Source organism: Apus apus, chromosome 9 (assembly GCF_020740795.1).
Source record: "Apus apus isolate bApuApu2 chromosome 9, bApuApu2.pri.cur, whole genome shotgun sequence".
NCBI classification, from domain to species: domain Eukaryota; kingdom Metazoa; phylum Chordata; class Aves; order Apodiformes; family Apodidae; genus Apus; species Apus apus.
In genome coordinates, this window is record NC_067290.1 from 15,275,743 (window position 1) to 15,290,572 (window position 14,830).

The 14,830-nt window shown below is 56.3% G+C and overlaps 2 protein-coding genes across 2 annotated transcripts in view; both read left to right on the forward strand.

The window, feature by feature from the left end:
* DAG1 (dystroglycan 1) overlaps nucleotides 1-9,309 on the forward strand; it is a 49,260-nt gene extending 39,951 nt beyond the window's left edge. The window contains 2 exon segments of the mRNA XM_051627226.1: nucleotides 6,815-9,013; nucleotides 9,015-9,309. Of these exon segments, the coding sequence (XP_051483186.1) occupies nucleotides 6,815-9,013; nucleotides 9,015-9,224 (2,409 nt within the window). The 3' untranslated portion in view covers nucleotides 9,225-9,309.
* Nucleotides 9,310-10,593: 1,284 nt separating this feature from the next.
* Nucleotides 10,594-14,762, forward strand: NICN1 (nicolin 1, tubulin polyglutamylase complex subunit). The gene is made up of 7 exons (XM_051627881.1): nucleotides 10,594-10,690; nucleotides 11,003-11,076; nucleotides 11,621-11,794; nucleotides 12,150-12,263; nucleotides 12,689-12,760; nucleotides 14,069-14,173; nucleotides 14,310-14,762. Exons 1-7 carry the CDS (start codon nucleotides 10,594-10,596, stop codon nucleotides 14,349-14,351), a joined length of 678 nt encoding a protein of 225 aa, XP_051483841.1. The 3' UTR covers nucleotides 14,352-14,762.
* Nucleotides 14,763-14,830: the final 68 nt, after the last annotated feature.

A 14,830-nucleotide genomic window follows, 5' to 3' on the forward strand; every position in this document is an offset into this window, starting at 1 on the left:
ACCAGCTTTTCAGACAGGCTGGGAAGTTCCTTGTTTTGTTCTGCTCTTACGGGTTGTTGCCCTGTGCATCTGGGGAGACTGAGGAATGCGACAGTAGGGAGAATAGGGAGAATCCTGCGAAGGAGCCGACGTGAGGTTGCAGATCCAGCTTGCCTTTCCTTGCCGTGATCCTCAGTGCCAGTTTTCCAGCAATCTGCTGAAGGCAGGAATAAATTGCCGGGGCTGGTTAGCTGCGCAGCGGCAGCACTAAACCCCCAGCACTTGGCATCCCTGCTGTGTGGTATTTTTGCTTCCCTTTGGCCTTTCGCTTCTAAAAAGTCACGCTGAAAGAAGAGCCCGACTGAACTTTTTTTTTTTTTTTAAGCTGTTTGAGGCTTTTCCTGCCCCGTGCTCACCCCCCAGACAAGGGAGAAAGTGGGGCGTGGGCAGCCCGTGCTGACCCCAGCCCCGACGCAGGCGGGCTGCGCCTTCCCGCTCCAACAATAAGGCTAAACAAATCCTTCCAAGCTGCTTGCATGGACCGATGAAAGGAGGATTTCTTGGGACACTCAATGTTTTGTAGTGACCTCCCAGTGAAACAGCTGTTGTGTTCCCTTGCCCAGGCAGAGTGGGCCGCTGAATAGTGCCCTTATAGCGAGCACAGAGGCGCATCTGGAAAAGAAGCCGTCATGGTAGGAGTATGCAGGGATGGCATGAGCTGGGCGTTGCCGCTCCTTGCGAAGCCATTTTATGGCTCTGGAAGGAGCTGGTGACACAGAGCATGACTGGAGGGGCCACTGCCTCTGGCCAGCACAGACCTGGGCTTGCATCCACCAAGGAGGAGGGCTGCTTTCTGCATGTGAGGCTTCACTAGCCCATTTAATGGCTGGAAAATGCAGACAAGCAGCAGACATGTAAACTTCTCGTTCGGGTTTTCATAAGCACATAAAAGCTGAGCAGCTGCTTCAGGTAGCTTTGCTGCCTAGACCTTCAGGGACTGGAGTTTGAAGTTGAGGGCCAGGACCTGTGATGCAGCCTTGTCCCTGAGCTCAGCTTTCTGAGCTGAAAGGTTTGTTTTTTCTAAGGCAGCAGCTTCGGCGCACGGAGACGTGCAGGAAGAGCTTTGCAGGGCTTTAGCTGGAACCAGCCATAATGCGGGGTTAGTTTAACCATCCTGACCTACCCTGTGCACAAAGGAAGCACCAATTACCAGCTGTTCCCATGGAGCTTTCAGTCTCTGAGCAGTGGAGGTGAGCTCCTGCTGGTAATGAAGACTTGGGTCACCAGGGCTGACGTACTTCTGAGAGCCAGTGAAGTCTCTGGGCTGTTTTTAGACTTTCAGGGGCAGATGCATCAGCATGAAGCGTCCTGGAGCAGCTTGTTTTTGTCCATGAGGTCCTGTGCCTTTCATTTAAAGCATGCAGCAGCTCAGAAAGCACTGTCTGCTGAGGAGACCCAAAAGCTCTGGCAGGGTATCGTGGTCCCCTGCTTGATGTGCCAAGGAAATGCAACTTCCCTCAGTCTGGAGAAAAGGAAGTTGCCTTTCCTTGGCATAGCAAGCCATGGCACCGCCGCTGCACCCAGCAAGCAGGAGGCTCCAAGAGGTGCCCATCCTCCTTTCACCACTATTTTCTGGGCCGTGGGTTTCTAGGCAAGACCTGAATGATGTCCTGTTTAGCAGTTCTGCTGTATTTGAGGAAAGGAAGGAGATGTATGGCTCCTTCTCTCATCATCTCCTGGTTGCATATAGGCAAACCTCCCTGTCAGGGCTGTTCTTTGGCCTCCATCTTCACGTTGATGAAGCGCAACACAGTTTATGGACACATGGGCAGAGCCTGCCTCCTAGAGCAAGGACTCCATCCTCTGACTTGGAGCCTCGTGGCTTCTCTTGGCTCCAGGTTGGCTATACCAGCACCAGAATCATGGCAGTCCCCTCAGATCCAGGATCTGAAACCAGTGTCTATGCCACCACTTGTTTGGCCCATGCAGGACAACACAGCCCAAAATCTGCCTGCCCACGCATCTGGTGTGGGACTGAGACTGCCTGTTGCTTATGCTGACAAAACTGCCCAGTGCTGCTGTGTTAGCAGGGGGGTTAAGATGAAGCTTGGGCTTAGGCAAACAGCTTAGGCTTGACTCTTTCTCTGCAGCTATATTTGCATTTGAATTGCATTTAAATTTCCATTTTCTTTCCCCTGCTCAATGGTTAATTGCTTGCAGAAGCCTGAGCCCTGCAAACTTGGTTTAACACTGATGAGGTCAGTTGGCTTGACCACAGTTCAGCTTGCCTTCTGCTCAGATGGACAGAGGGCTCAGCCAGGGTGGTTTTCATTATTGGCCATGTGAGTCAGGATAATGCTGAAGGAGCAACCCAGAAGGGGGGGGTTGGTCTGTCCTACAGTAAATTGTCACCAGTAATTATACTCCAAATGAGATCCCTGGCATGGAGTCTGTCTCAGCAACAGCTGGACACAGGGAGGAGAATGGGGCAGTGAGAGATCTGGCAGAGCTGCAGAACTATCTGTGCTCACCCCTGCCCAAAAGCAGTCAGGGGTTTTGTAGGACTGATTTGAAAGGATGCAGGAAGGAGCCGACTCCCTGGCTGCTCCAGCAGCAGAGCTGGGGAGATCCTATGAGATGCTTCTGGGACTGGGAGGATTTCATACCAGACCTGTGGCATGATCTGATGGTGGTACCTGTCTCCTGGCAAAGGACTCCCTGCCTCCTTTTTGGAGAATTCATTCAGAGGAGGACTAAGTACTTGGAGGGTTAGAGGCCACCCTTGAAGGCAAGAATGCGGTTTTTGCCAGAAATCCCTCAGAGGCAGCAGTTTTGCACACTAGTCTTTTGCTTATCTTTGTCTTGTTGGCTACAGGGCTTTAAGATCCAAGTTTCAAAAAAAACAAATCAAACCGAGCTATCTTCTGTCATGAGCTGACTGCTCCTGCTGGCCTAAAAATAACAGGCCATGTATATCTGGAAGGACTTCGTGAACAAGGTCTTCAAAGCCAGCCAGACCACTGTATGTATTTATAATCAAGTACATGGCTAATTTTTTAATGGTCTTCAGTACACTGCCAGGCTTGTGTAATCTTTAGCCGATAAGCGTTCATTTACAATTATCTTGAATAATGGGAGAACAAAGGCAGCCTTTTTTCCTTGAGCAACGGAAGAGTTATTTTGAAACCAGACCCCTTGAGGGAAATGGCAGGGCTTAAGGCTGATATTGATTGTGTACATAGAAAACTGGGAAACTTTTTACAGGAAAACTAGAGATCCCAAATCATTAACTATGCACAGCCTTAACGGATACCCTTTGAAACCATATTTGAAGGGAAAATTGCAAGAACAGAGTCCAGACCTCCCTGCTCCCAGTGTCATGGCAGCAACAGTGACCAGGTCAGACCCACGCTGGTTAGTGCTCATTTCAGAATAAGTCTCTTGATTCAGCCCAATAGCTCCTTTGATTATCTACTCTAACCTTGTGGGGCTCTTCCTGTCTCATGTGAGCATGGATGAAGATTGCTGCCAGGGCAATAGCTGTGTTTAAAGCAGAGCCATGGCACTGAGGACTTGTTGCCTTCCTGAAGGTTTATCTAAGGAGACACAGGCCTCTTCATAGGCCTAACACACATAAATTTGATTTTCTGAATCACCTCTTGCAGAACGCTTAGAAACAGTCCACATCTCCTGGTGGGCTGAATACTGCTGAAGTAGCTCAGCTCTTTTTAAATCAAGTTTAAGTGGGTTTATAAATGTTTTGCATCTGTCACATCCCTGCTAGAACAAGCTGTCCCAGTAGGTGGGTGCCTGGCCTGTTTTTGTTTTTCAGGAGAGCCTGTTTTTTGGTGAGAATGTCTAGCTGCAGTTTTATTTTCTAGCATGGGCCCTTAAGAACGTGAGCTCACATGCAAACTGTAGGTTAGAAATGGTTTTCCAAGCAAAAATGTTCCTGTACCTCCCTCACTTTGCACATGGGGCTGGCCACCTTTTCTAAGAGAGTTTGGCTATCAGATGTAGGACATAGGAGTACATGTGACTGAGGAGAGAACCACCTTGTGACATGAGATTAAAGGTAACACTTAATATGTCTCATCCTTGAGTCTTGGGCAATGCCTGGGGAGGAAGGAGCAGCAGAACACCCGAGCTCACAGGAAAGCTGTGGATGGAGGGAGCCCTGTAATGGAGGGCTTCTGCAGCATGGTAGGGAACGTTTGTTCCAAATGGAGCCTGAAATTACACATTTAGTGTGCATTTAACCACTCACTATTAAAGTTTTTCTTCTTCTTGATTGTGTAAGCCTAAGTAACACTGCAGCTTTGTCCTGGTTCCCTCTGTTTCTGTTCCTGATGTGTGCCCTGCCCTTCCTCCTCTCCACTGGGCAAGCTGCAGTTAATTTTGGCAGAAGGGGATAAAGGGCGACACCAGCCAGTCCCTGCTCCATGCTGGATTGCACTGGGGACTGTCCTGGCATCTCAGTATTTAGAGGGTGTGATGAAATTACACCTTTTTAAAAGAAGGAACACAAGTTCTGGTTGGGTAGGATCAGACCCTGCCTTTTGTCTTCTCTTGGCAGAAGCCATGCCAAGGAAGGACAATGGGCTGCTTTGTTCCTGCATGCCCATCTCAGGTGAAGGGCTGGCTTTCCTTGGGGCTGGCTGGGGTCAAAGCAGCTCCTGTTCTTGCTGCAGGGGGGAGCAGGCGCAGGCAGCAGTAGCTTCCCCCAAAACCCACTGTTCTCTGCCAGACACATGGATGAAGAGCAGAGCTGAGTGGAAGGACATTTGGGTGGGATACGTCAGGGTGAGTGGCCCATGGGGCAGCTTTCTCTGCCTGGTGTAAACAGGAATCTGAATTACCTGCACTTGAAAACTGCTGCCAAGGAGTTAACTAAAAGCTATGCTGACAGCTTTAAACTCTGCTCTATAAAGTGTATCCAGCATGTGTCTCATGATGTGCTCTCCAGCTTGTCCAGGCTGGCCAAAAGCAGGGATGATCCTTTGCAGCAGAGAGGAATGAGGGTGTTGCCCCTATGGTCATGGCTGAAACCCTCTGTGGCTCTTGCACAGAAGCTTTCTTGTGCTGCTCTCACCAAAAAACTCTCTGGTCCTACATTACCCTTCAGAAATGCATCCAGACCCTTCACTGTGCCCACAGGCAGGGGATGGGAGAGGCACCCAGGATGCAGTCTGCCCAGCCCTCAGCTCTGGGCATCACTCCCTCTGTCCATCCTGGGACTTTCCCAGCAGGACCTGCCGCTGGGCAGGTCTGGTGAGTCCAGCCCCATCTCGGTGCCTGCTGCTGGGCACAAGGGCATTCCTGCCAGGCAGGTTTCCTGGCGAAGCTCCTCACCCTGCTTTGTGTTTGGATAAATTATGAAATATGTATGAGCTTTACAGAACTGCAGAGGAACCAAACGACCCTTTCAGGAGGAGAGCTGGTGTGCAGCTGTGCGTTGGACTGCAGCAAGCCCAGAGCCTCGACCAGTAGGCTCAGTCTGTCTCCATGGGCCTTAAAACATCCTGTTTCTCCTGGATGTGGGGGGTATGCCTCATGGTGAGCTCTGGCAGGCCCAGCCAGGGTAGTTCTCCAAGCCTGGGGGGGTGATGAAGCTCAGGTTACTTGCCCTGGGGTACCTGCAGCCCTGGGGAAGTGACATTTCACCAGCCAGATGAGCTGGCAGTGTCACCCCTTCCACCACACAGCCCAAGCAGCTCAGCTGCTTTGTAATCTGCTGTAGATCCCATCAGCTGGGAACAGGGTCCTGGGGAGGGCGGTGTCCACCTGACATGTATGGCTTTCCCCTGTCTGGGGTGAGGAGCACCTTGGCAGGTGTCAGCCGTGCTGGTGACGGTTTGGAGAGAACCAGCATCTTCTCTGCAAGAGCAAAATAGCCAGAGGACGCGAAGGGTCTGGACCTAGGCTAGCTGGGGAGGGGACTCGAGGCTGGAAGAGGAGGGTGGGCTCAGAAAGGCACAAATGAGTAACTTGGAAAGCAGAGGCAGCCGGTGAGGTTCCCTCCGGCTCCCTCCTCTGGAGCATATGGAAGTGCCATCCTTGCGTGTGTTGCTCTGTGCGGTTTGAAGGGGAGGCTTGTGCTCTTGGACTGCACGTCACTAATCCGTGCCACCAGTGCTGTAAAAACAAAGTAATGCATTGCTGTTGACCTAAAAGAGGTAATAACTAGTGCCTTGGCATCCTGAGGTGCCTGCGGCCTGTGCCAAAGCCTCCCTTTTTTCTCTAGCCCACAGAAGTAAGTTTGCTGACCCCAAGCCCCCGATTGCCAGTTTCTGGTACCTCCAGCTCAGCCTGGTGGCTGGGACAGTGGGACAAGGCAGAAAGTTGACAGAGAAAAATGTTGTGTTATGCTGAGCTGCTGGAGTAATGGGCTTGCAGGGTGTGATGAAGGAGGAAGGGAGTGAGATGGCAGGGATGGGAGAGGGAGTGAGTGGAGGGCAGTTGTTGGATCAGCTCTGCTGTGTCACAGAACTTCACCCTCAGCGTTGTAATTGTCCCTGTGACTTGAACTCCTCTCCTCGGAGAAAATGAACCACTTGTGCTAAAGTTGCACAGCAAGTGCTAGAAAGTGGGTGCCTGCAAGTAAGGAACCTTTGCAGGATTTGGTGACCTCCCGTGGCTCCTTAAGCCCCGTGGGACCAATGTACCCTGCGGAGCTTGTCCTTGCCACCGTGTGGAGAAGGAGACACAGGCTGTTCCTTCCTCAGTTGTTACACTTCAGATTTTTTTCTTAAAACCTTTAAATGAAGCATTATTACAGTTAGAACCTGTCCTAATGCTGTACTTCTAAAAGCACCTTCTCTTCCTTTTTTGATAGATCTCTGAAGCTGGAAAGGACTCCTTGCCTTCTTGGTTACACTGGAATGCAGAGAGCAGCTCCCTGGAAGGGCTGCCCCTTGACACAGACAAGGGTGTCCACTACATCTCAGTGACCACACTGCAGCCCTTCCCAAACGGGAGCTACGTGCCGCAGACTGCAAATGTCTTCTCTGTTGAGGTCCACCAAGAAGACCACAACGAGCCTCAGTCGGTGCGAGTGGCCGTCCAAGACACGGGTGATGCAGCCCCATTTATTTGTGGCTCAGAAGAGCCAGTCACTATCCTGACTGTCATTTTGGATGCTGACTTAACAAAAATGACACCAAAGCAGAGGATTGAACTTTTAAACAGAATGAGAAGCTTCTCAGAGGTGGAGCTTCATAACATGAAGTTGGTTCCCGTTGTAAATAACAGACTCTTTGACATGTCGGCCTTCATGGCTGGACCTGGAAATGCAAAGAAGGTAGTGGAAAATGGGGCCTTACTCTCATGGAAACTGGGGTGTTCTCTGAGCCAAAACAGTGTCCCCAACATCAGCAAGGTGGAGGCTCCAGCTAAGGAAGGAACCATGTCTGCCCGCCTTGGGTACCCTGTTGTTGGCTGGCACATTGCTAACAAGAAACCTCACCTCCCAAAGAGGATGCGGCGGCAGATCAATGCCACCCCTACGCCTCTGACTGCCATCGGGCCGCCCACCACTGCTGCGCAAGAGCCACCAACCAGGATCGTCCCCACCCCAACGTCGCCCGCCATTGCGCCTCCCACAGAGACAATGGCGCCTCCCGCCCGGGAGCCCATACCGTTGCCAAGGAAGCCTACGGTCACCATCAGAACCAGGGGCCCCATCGTCCAGACACCCACTCTGGGACCGATCCAGCCAACCAGGGTAGCAGAAGGCACTGGCACGGCCTCCGTGCCAATTCGCCCCACCATGCCTGGGTACATCGAGCCCACCGCAGTTATGACACCGCCCACAACTACCACCAAGAAACCAAGAGTCTCCACTCTGAAGCCAGCCACGCCATCCACAACGGATTCCTCCACAGCGACGACGCGAAGGCCTACTCGAAGACCCAAAACACCCCGTCCGACAAAGCCTCCGAGCACTACCAGATCCCCCATCTCCAAGCTGACAACAGCCTCCCCGCCAACCCGCACACGCACCACAGCCAGCGGGCTGCCCCGGCCCTGGGAGCCAAACGAGCCACCCAAGCTGACAAATCACATCGACAGGGTCGATGCATGGGAGGGAACTTACTTTGAGGTTAAAATCCCATCAGACACCTTCTACGACAAGGAGGATACCACTACTGACAAACTGCAGCTGACCTTGAAGCTGAAGGAGCAGCAGATGATAGAGGAGAATTCGTGGGTGCAGTTCAACAGCACCAGCCAGCTCATGTACGGCATGCCAGACCACAACCACATCGGGAAGCATGAGTACTTCATGTACGCCACCGACAAAGGTGGGCTCTTCGCTGTGGATGCTTTCGAAATCCATGTCCATAAACGCCCACACGGGGACAAGTCTCCAGTGAAGTTCAAGGCCAGGTTGGAAGGGGACCACAACGCAGTGGTAAATGACATCCATAAGAAGATCATGCTGGTGAAGAAGCTGGCTCTGGCGTTCGGCGACCGGAACAGCAGCACCATCACAGTGCAGGATATCACCAAAGGCTCCATCATAGTGGAGTGGACAAACAACACGCTGCCCTTGGAGCCCTGCCCCCGGGAGCAGATCCGAACTTTGAGCAAAAAAATTGCGGATGACTCTGGCGGGCCAAGCCTGGCTTTCTCCAATGTCTTGCAGCCGGAGTTCAAGCCTCTGAATGTGTCAGTGGTTGGCTCTGGCAGCTGCAGGCACATCCAGTTCATCCCGGTGACAAAGGACGGAAGGGTGATCTCTGAGGCAACGCCAACAGTGGCAGCGGGCAAAGACCCCGAGAAGAGCAGCGAGGACGACGTGTACCTGCACACTGTCATCCCCGCCGTGGTGGTGGCGGCCATCCTCCTTGTGGCCGGCATCATCGCCATGATCTGCTACCGCAAGAAGAGGAAAGGGAAGCTGACCATCGAAGACCAGGCCACCTTCATAAAGAAAGGCGTGCCCATCATCTTTGCCGACGAGCTGGATGACTCCAAGCCTCCGCCGTCCTCCAGCATGCCTCTTATCCTCCAGGAGGAGAAAGCCCCACTACCCCCCCCCAGAGTACCCCAACCAGAGCATGCCCGAGACCACGCCGCTCAACCAGGACACCATCGGGGAGTACACGCCGCTGCGGGACGAGGACCCCAACGCGCCGCCCTACCAGCCTCCCCCCCCATTCACCGCACCCATGGAGGGGAAAGGCTCCCGCCCGAAGAACATGACACCATACAGGTCCCCACCACCCTACGTCCCCCCTTAACGAATGGGAGGCTCTCGGGGGAGAAGGGGCCTCCAGCTCCACGCCAGTGCTGTCTGTGGGCCGGCAGCCCCCTCGCCAGCCGGGAACCCGAGACCCCAGCCCGCTCCCCAGCAGGCTCTCCCCGGCGGCGCCTGCCGCACCCGAGCGCTCGCGGGACTCGGGGGGACACTCGTTTTATTTTTTGCCTAACAAGCTTTGGTTTTATTTTATTCATAGAAAAAAAAAAATTTCTCGGCTCAAACGCGTCTTCCCCGGCCGCTGGGCTTCTGGCCAGGGCCGGGGCTGGGGCGGCGGGCAGGGAGGGGGGACGGGATGGGACGGGATGGGACCGGGCTGGGAGGAGCAGGCAGCACTGTGGTGGCACTCTGGGTCTCTGCTGTTTGCCTTTAACACTAACTGTACTGTTTTTTCTATTCACGTGTGTCTAGCTACAGGACGTAACATGAAAGGTAGCCTAAAAATAATTAAATTCAAGGGACTTTCTGAAGTTGATGTTTTTTAAGTTTTTACATTTAATCTGCTGTTTATCTAAAGTGGGATGTGTAGTTTTGGGGAGGGGGAGGGCAGCGCTGTGCTGCAGGCCAGCTCCTGGGGCAGTTCGGGGCTGGTTAGGGGCTCCCTCATGGACAGCCAGCCTCCTCCTCCTCCATGAGGGGATCGGCTTCTTGGGCCAGGGCTTGATTCTTTTGTTGGTTCTTTTTTTAATCAAAGAAATCTTATTTTTTTTCACGCATGATAAAATAGTCATTAGCTGAGTCAGCTGAGGGTACCTTTGGCCAAGCAGGGGGGCAACTGCCCACACCTTGGGGTGCAGCACTGTGCCAAGGGGGCTCATGGCCTTGCTCCAGGGTCGCTTCCCTGCTTTCCAGCAAGTGCTGGGGTGCTCTTCTTTAAGCAAAACCCCCTCCCCATAAGGCATTTTGGCAGCGGTGGGGTGTTCTCTCCATACGTGGTGCTACACGGAGCTCTTTGCCTCTACTCCTGGAGAGCAGTGCTGGAATGGTCTTGCCAGCCCCCAGCTCTGGGCCACACGCCTCCTCCCAGCTGCTCCGTGACTGGGCACTTTTGGAAAAGAAAAGTTTAAAAAAAAAAAAAAAAAAGAAAAAAAGGAAAATAAAAAGTGCCAGGAATAGTTAATAGTAAAAAAATAAATAAATAAATCGGTGAACTCTCAAATCTAATTTTTTTTACTAAATTTTTGATACAGCCTCAAATTGTTTTATTAAACATTACTTAAAAACCGGTGTGCCGCTGCCAGCAGTTTGTACCAGCTCAGCTCCCAGTGCCGGCCCCCGGTCCCCACCGGTCCCCGGTCCCCACCGCCCCGCTCCGGCCGAGCCGGTGGGGCCGCCCGTCCCGCCCTGTATCGATGTTCCTCTCCTCGCTCCCAATCACGTTCCGCGCGGGCTGGTTCCCCTTCAGTTTCCCCTGCGGGCTGCGCGTGGGGGCCCGGCGCGCACCCCCCGGTGCCCGCACGCGCGGGGCGGGCGCGGGGCCGGGGGGGGCGGGGCCGCGGGGGGGGGCGGGGCCGCGGGGGCGGCTCCCGCGCCGTGTCCCCGCGGGCCCGCGTGCTGGGACACCGGGAGCGCAGCGCCCCCTGGCGGCCGCGCCCGGCGCCGTGTGGCGCGGCCCCGCCCCGCCCCGGCCCCGCCCAGGAGGGGGCGGCCGCGCGGCGCCGCCATGTCGGGAGCGGCGGGGCCGGGGCCGGGGGTGCCCGCCGGGACGGGCCGCTCCCCGCTGCCCTGCGCCCCCCGCCCCGCCGCCGCGCTCCAGCTGAGCGGGGGGGGCCGAGCCGGCACGGCCCGGCGTCGCCGTCATCGACCTCCGTTTCCCCCGCGGCGCCGCCGCCGACGTGAGTGCGGCCCGGCCCGGGGCTGTACCGGGAAGTGGACCGGGGATGGTCCCTGAGGGGGCATGCTAGGGAGAAGGGCTTCAGCGTGCGGGAAGGGGATGGCTGGGGTGGCAACGGTCACGTCGCTGGGGGGAGATGGGGGATGGATGGTCCCGGGATGCCGGGGGGATGCTGGGGGCGGTGCCGGGCGTGTGCCGGTAAGGGGCGTGGTGCCGGTATAGGGGTGGGGGTGCCGGTGCTGGAGTATTGGCAGGGTTAGCACCGGTACCGGAGTTGGGGGGGATGTCGATGCCGGTTCCGGAATGGAGGGAGGGATGCTCGTCCGCCTCCCAATACGGAGGTGGGAGGGGGATGTCAGTCCTGGTGTCAATATGGAGGGGGGGGGAATGCTGGTCCCGGAATGGAATGCGGAGAGGGGGCTGGGAATGCTGGTCCCGGTACGGAGAGGGAGGATGCTGCTCCCGGTATGGGGAGGCTTTGCCGGTACCGGTGCGGGGGTTGCCCTTGCGGGTGTGACGCCGGGGCTGAGGTCGCCGTCCCGCAGGTGCAGGAGATCGTCTTCAGGAACTTCTACACGGCGTTCCTGAGCGTGCGGGTGCAGCGCCCCGGCCCCCCCGGCTCCCGCCGCTGGGTGACCTGCCTGCGGGACTACTGCCTGATGCCCTGCCCGCACACCGAGGAGGGCTCCCAGGACTACTTCTCCCTCCACCGCCACCAGGTTGGCACAGCCAGATGGTGGCTGTGGCTTCACCCCCGTGTGCCCGCACGCCGGAACGGTGCCTAGTCCCCCTGTGCTGGTCCCCCCCCGTGTCCCCACGGCAGCCCCATGCCCGCCCACCCCCCCGTGGTGCCCCTCTGGCCCCTGCCGGCCCTCCTCAGCAGCGAGGGTCCCTATGCTGGGACAGCCCGTGCCCTGCTCAGCCCAGACAGCCACCACGAGGTGACGTTTCCCTCGGGCTCCTTCCATCTGGGGTGGGGCTTTTTTTTGACCGAATCCCAAAAGCTGTCCCAAAGCAGCGCCAGCACCTGCTGTCCCCTGGCAGTGACAGGTCCCCACATCCCTGCCCTGGCAGATGCTGTGCGACGTGGACCAGGTGACAGCGATGCGGTTCATCCTGCGGCAGCCCTCCCCAGTCTGGCTCCACTTTACCATCGAGGAGCTGCAGGTTTTTCCCCCTGGACAGAAGGTGAGAGGCTGACGGTGCTGTCCTCCATGCCAGGCATGGGGCATGGGGGTCCACTGTCGCCAGCCCTGTGCCTGGCATTGCTCCCCACAGCTCTGGAGGCTTCAGAGGACAGAGGGGTGTGGCTCTGAGACCTTGTCCTTTGCTGGGACACTTGGGGGCTGGGGGAGAGACTGCTCCAGCCACCCCTAGCATAATCTGTTTTGGAGGTGGATGTGTCTGAGCAGTGGGACAGAGCTGGAGGTTGCAAATTACAAGTTACAAGCACCCATCCTAAACACAGAATTCCCTTTAATGGTGGTAAAGCTGTACTTGTATCCATAGCAATATAAATAAGGGTGGGCTCCAACCTTCAGCATGCTTCATGCCATGAGGGATGGAGGTAGAATTGGGGACATCCTTTATCTGACTCTCTGAATCTATTTCAGAGCCCCAAGAAGGATTTTCCCTCCTGGCTCTCCCAGCTGACCCCTCCGGAGCAGCCAGCCAGCCTGCATGGGGTGAGTGGTCCCGGATGAGGGGTACAGTGACAGAGGCACCTGTGTGGGGTGCTGGCCACAGGCATGAACATCCTTTGGGAGCCTGCCAGCCCTTCCTTCCCTGTTCCATCAGCTTCAGGCCCAGACCAATAATAGCTGTGGAGGCCCAAAATGCCCCACCTTGTGCTGCAAGTAGTTGCAGCATCCAGAAGAAAAACATCTCCACAGAGATGTGCCATCAGAGATGACACCAAAGTCTACCAGCCCTCTGGGGACAGGAATGTCCCTGTGGGACCAGCGGGCATGCAGCATCACTCATGTGACAGCAGGTGGGATGTGTGGGGACAGGGTGGCCTGGCTGGTCCCTGACGCTTTGTCTAGGATGTGCCCTGGGAATCACGTTCCCCAGCTGGAGCAGAGGGAGGTCACAGCCATGGCACGTGTTTACAGCTTGCAAGCCACATCTGCCCAGCCAGCAGCCTTCAGTGAGCAAAGTCCGGGCAGAGCAGGCAGCTGGCTGGCCCACAGAAACCTGCTGAATCAGCCACTGGCATCACCTGTAGGAGCAGGGATGGGCTGGGAGTGGTGCCAGAGGCCCAAGCTGCACACCAGGCTTCAGTGCCATGGAGCTCACATCACCATGGCCACAGGGATTCTGCCAGCCCTGGCAGGTCTGGGAGCTGCAGTCCCTACTTGAGCTCTCTGAAAGGCAGAGAACACCCGGCTCCCATGTTGACTTTTTGGATCATGTTCTGCTTGGCAAGGTGTGGTCCTGGGGAGGTGCCGGGGGTTGCTCTGTGCTTGGCCATTCCCAGCATCACCAGGAGGCACCCACAGGCAGGGGAGATGTGGCACAGAGCTTCTTCACCCTGGCCTGGAGAGCTGCTGCTAAGCCTGTGCATCCCACCTGGCTTAAAGTCCCAGGGGAACCAGTGTCTGTGGCTGAGTTTCTGTCACTGGGCCCAGGGAACACCCCAGAGAGAGGCTGTTGGGAAACTCTGGACTGTGTGATTAGGTTTTTAATCATTAGCCTGCAATCTGCTTTCTGTCCTTGCCGTGGACACCTGCCAGCAGGGACAGGCTGTGCCGGCACTGCAGCCCCAGCGCTCAGGGTCACCCATTTCCCCAGCTGCCTGTTTTCCTGGAGTGGGGCCCTGCTCCCCCTGTGTTGAGAAACCACTGGCAGGTTGGGAGCATGGGCACCATCAGGATAATGCCCGGCTGCCCAGGGAGCACAGCTACCCAGCCACACTGCTGCCTGAGCCCGGGGTGTCCCAGCCCATCCCAGTCATCCCTGCTTTCCACAGCATTGTGCCCGCTTCTTTCCAGGAGCTCCCCGACCCAGAGAAGGTGTCGACGGAGGTGCAGCAAATGTGGGTGCTGACGGAGGTGATCCAGGCTCGCCAGGCAGCTGCCCGCATCGGGCGCTTCGACGTGAGTCCCACCACCCTGCCACTGCCAAGGGAGCCCTCCTGGAGCGGCTGTTCCCAGTGGGATGGGGAGAGGGCTTGGGGCAGGGGGCAGCAGGTTGTGGTTCCATGTAGGGACTGATGGTGTCTCTCTTTTCCAGGTGGACGGCTGCTACGATGTCAACCTGCTTTCCTACACGTGAGCCCCGCGGCGCTGGCCAGAGGGAACCTGCTCCTCTGTGCTCCCAGGGCCCAAGTGGACTCCTGTGCTCCCACACTGGCCTTTATCCCTGCGGTCTCAGGAGGGGCTCCAGACCCTTCCCACCACCCTTTCCTGGCTCCTCCTGTGCTGGGTGGCAGCGGTGGGCAGTGCTGCTGTCCCAGAGCCCCCTGTGAACCTCTGCCACCCCGGTGCCATCCAGCTGTTGGGGCTGTGCTCTGGCCATGTCCCGTGCCGCCACCGGCAGAGCTCGGCTCTCCCCACATCTCTACCTTGAGGAGCAACCCTGGCCCTGCCTGCGCTGCCTGCGGGACCAGGCTCCTGCGGACAAGGGGGTGCTGGGGCCGGGGGATGCTGGGTGGACCCTCGATCCCGACTAAAAGCTGCTACCTTGGTCCTGCCTGTGCCTACCTGTCTCCTGGGGAGGGAGGAGTGGCTGTGCCCCGCAGCCAGCATCCCCCC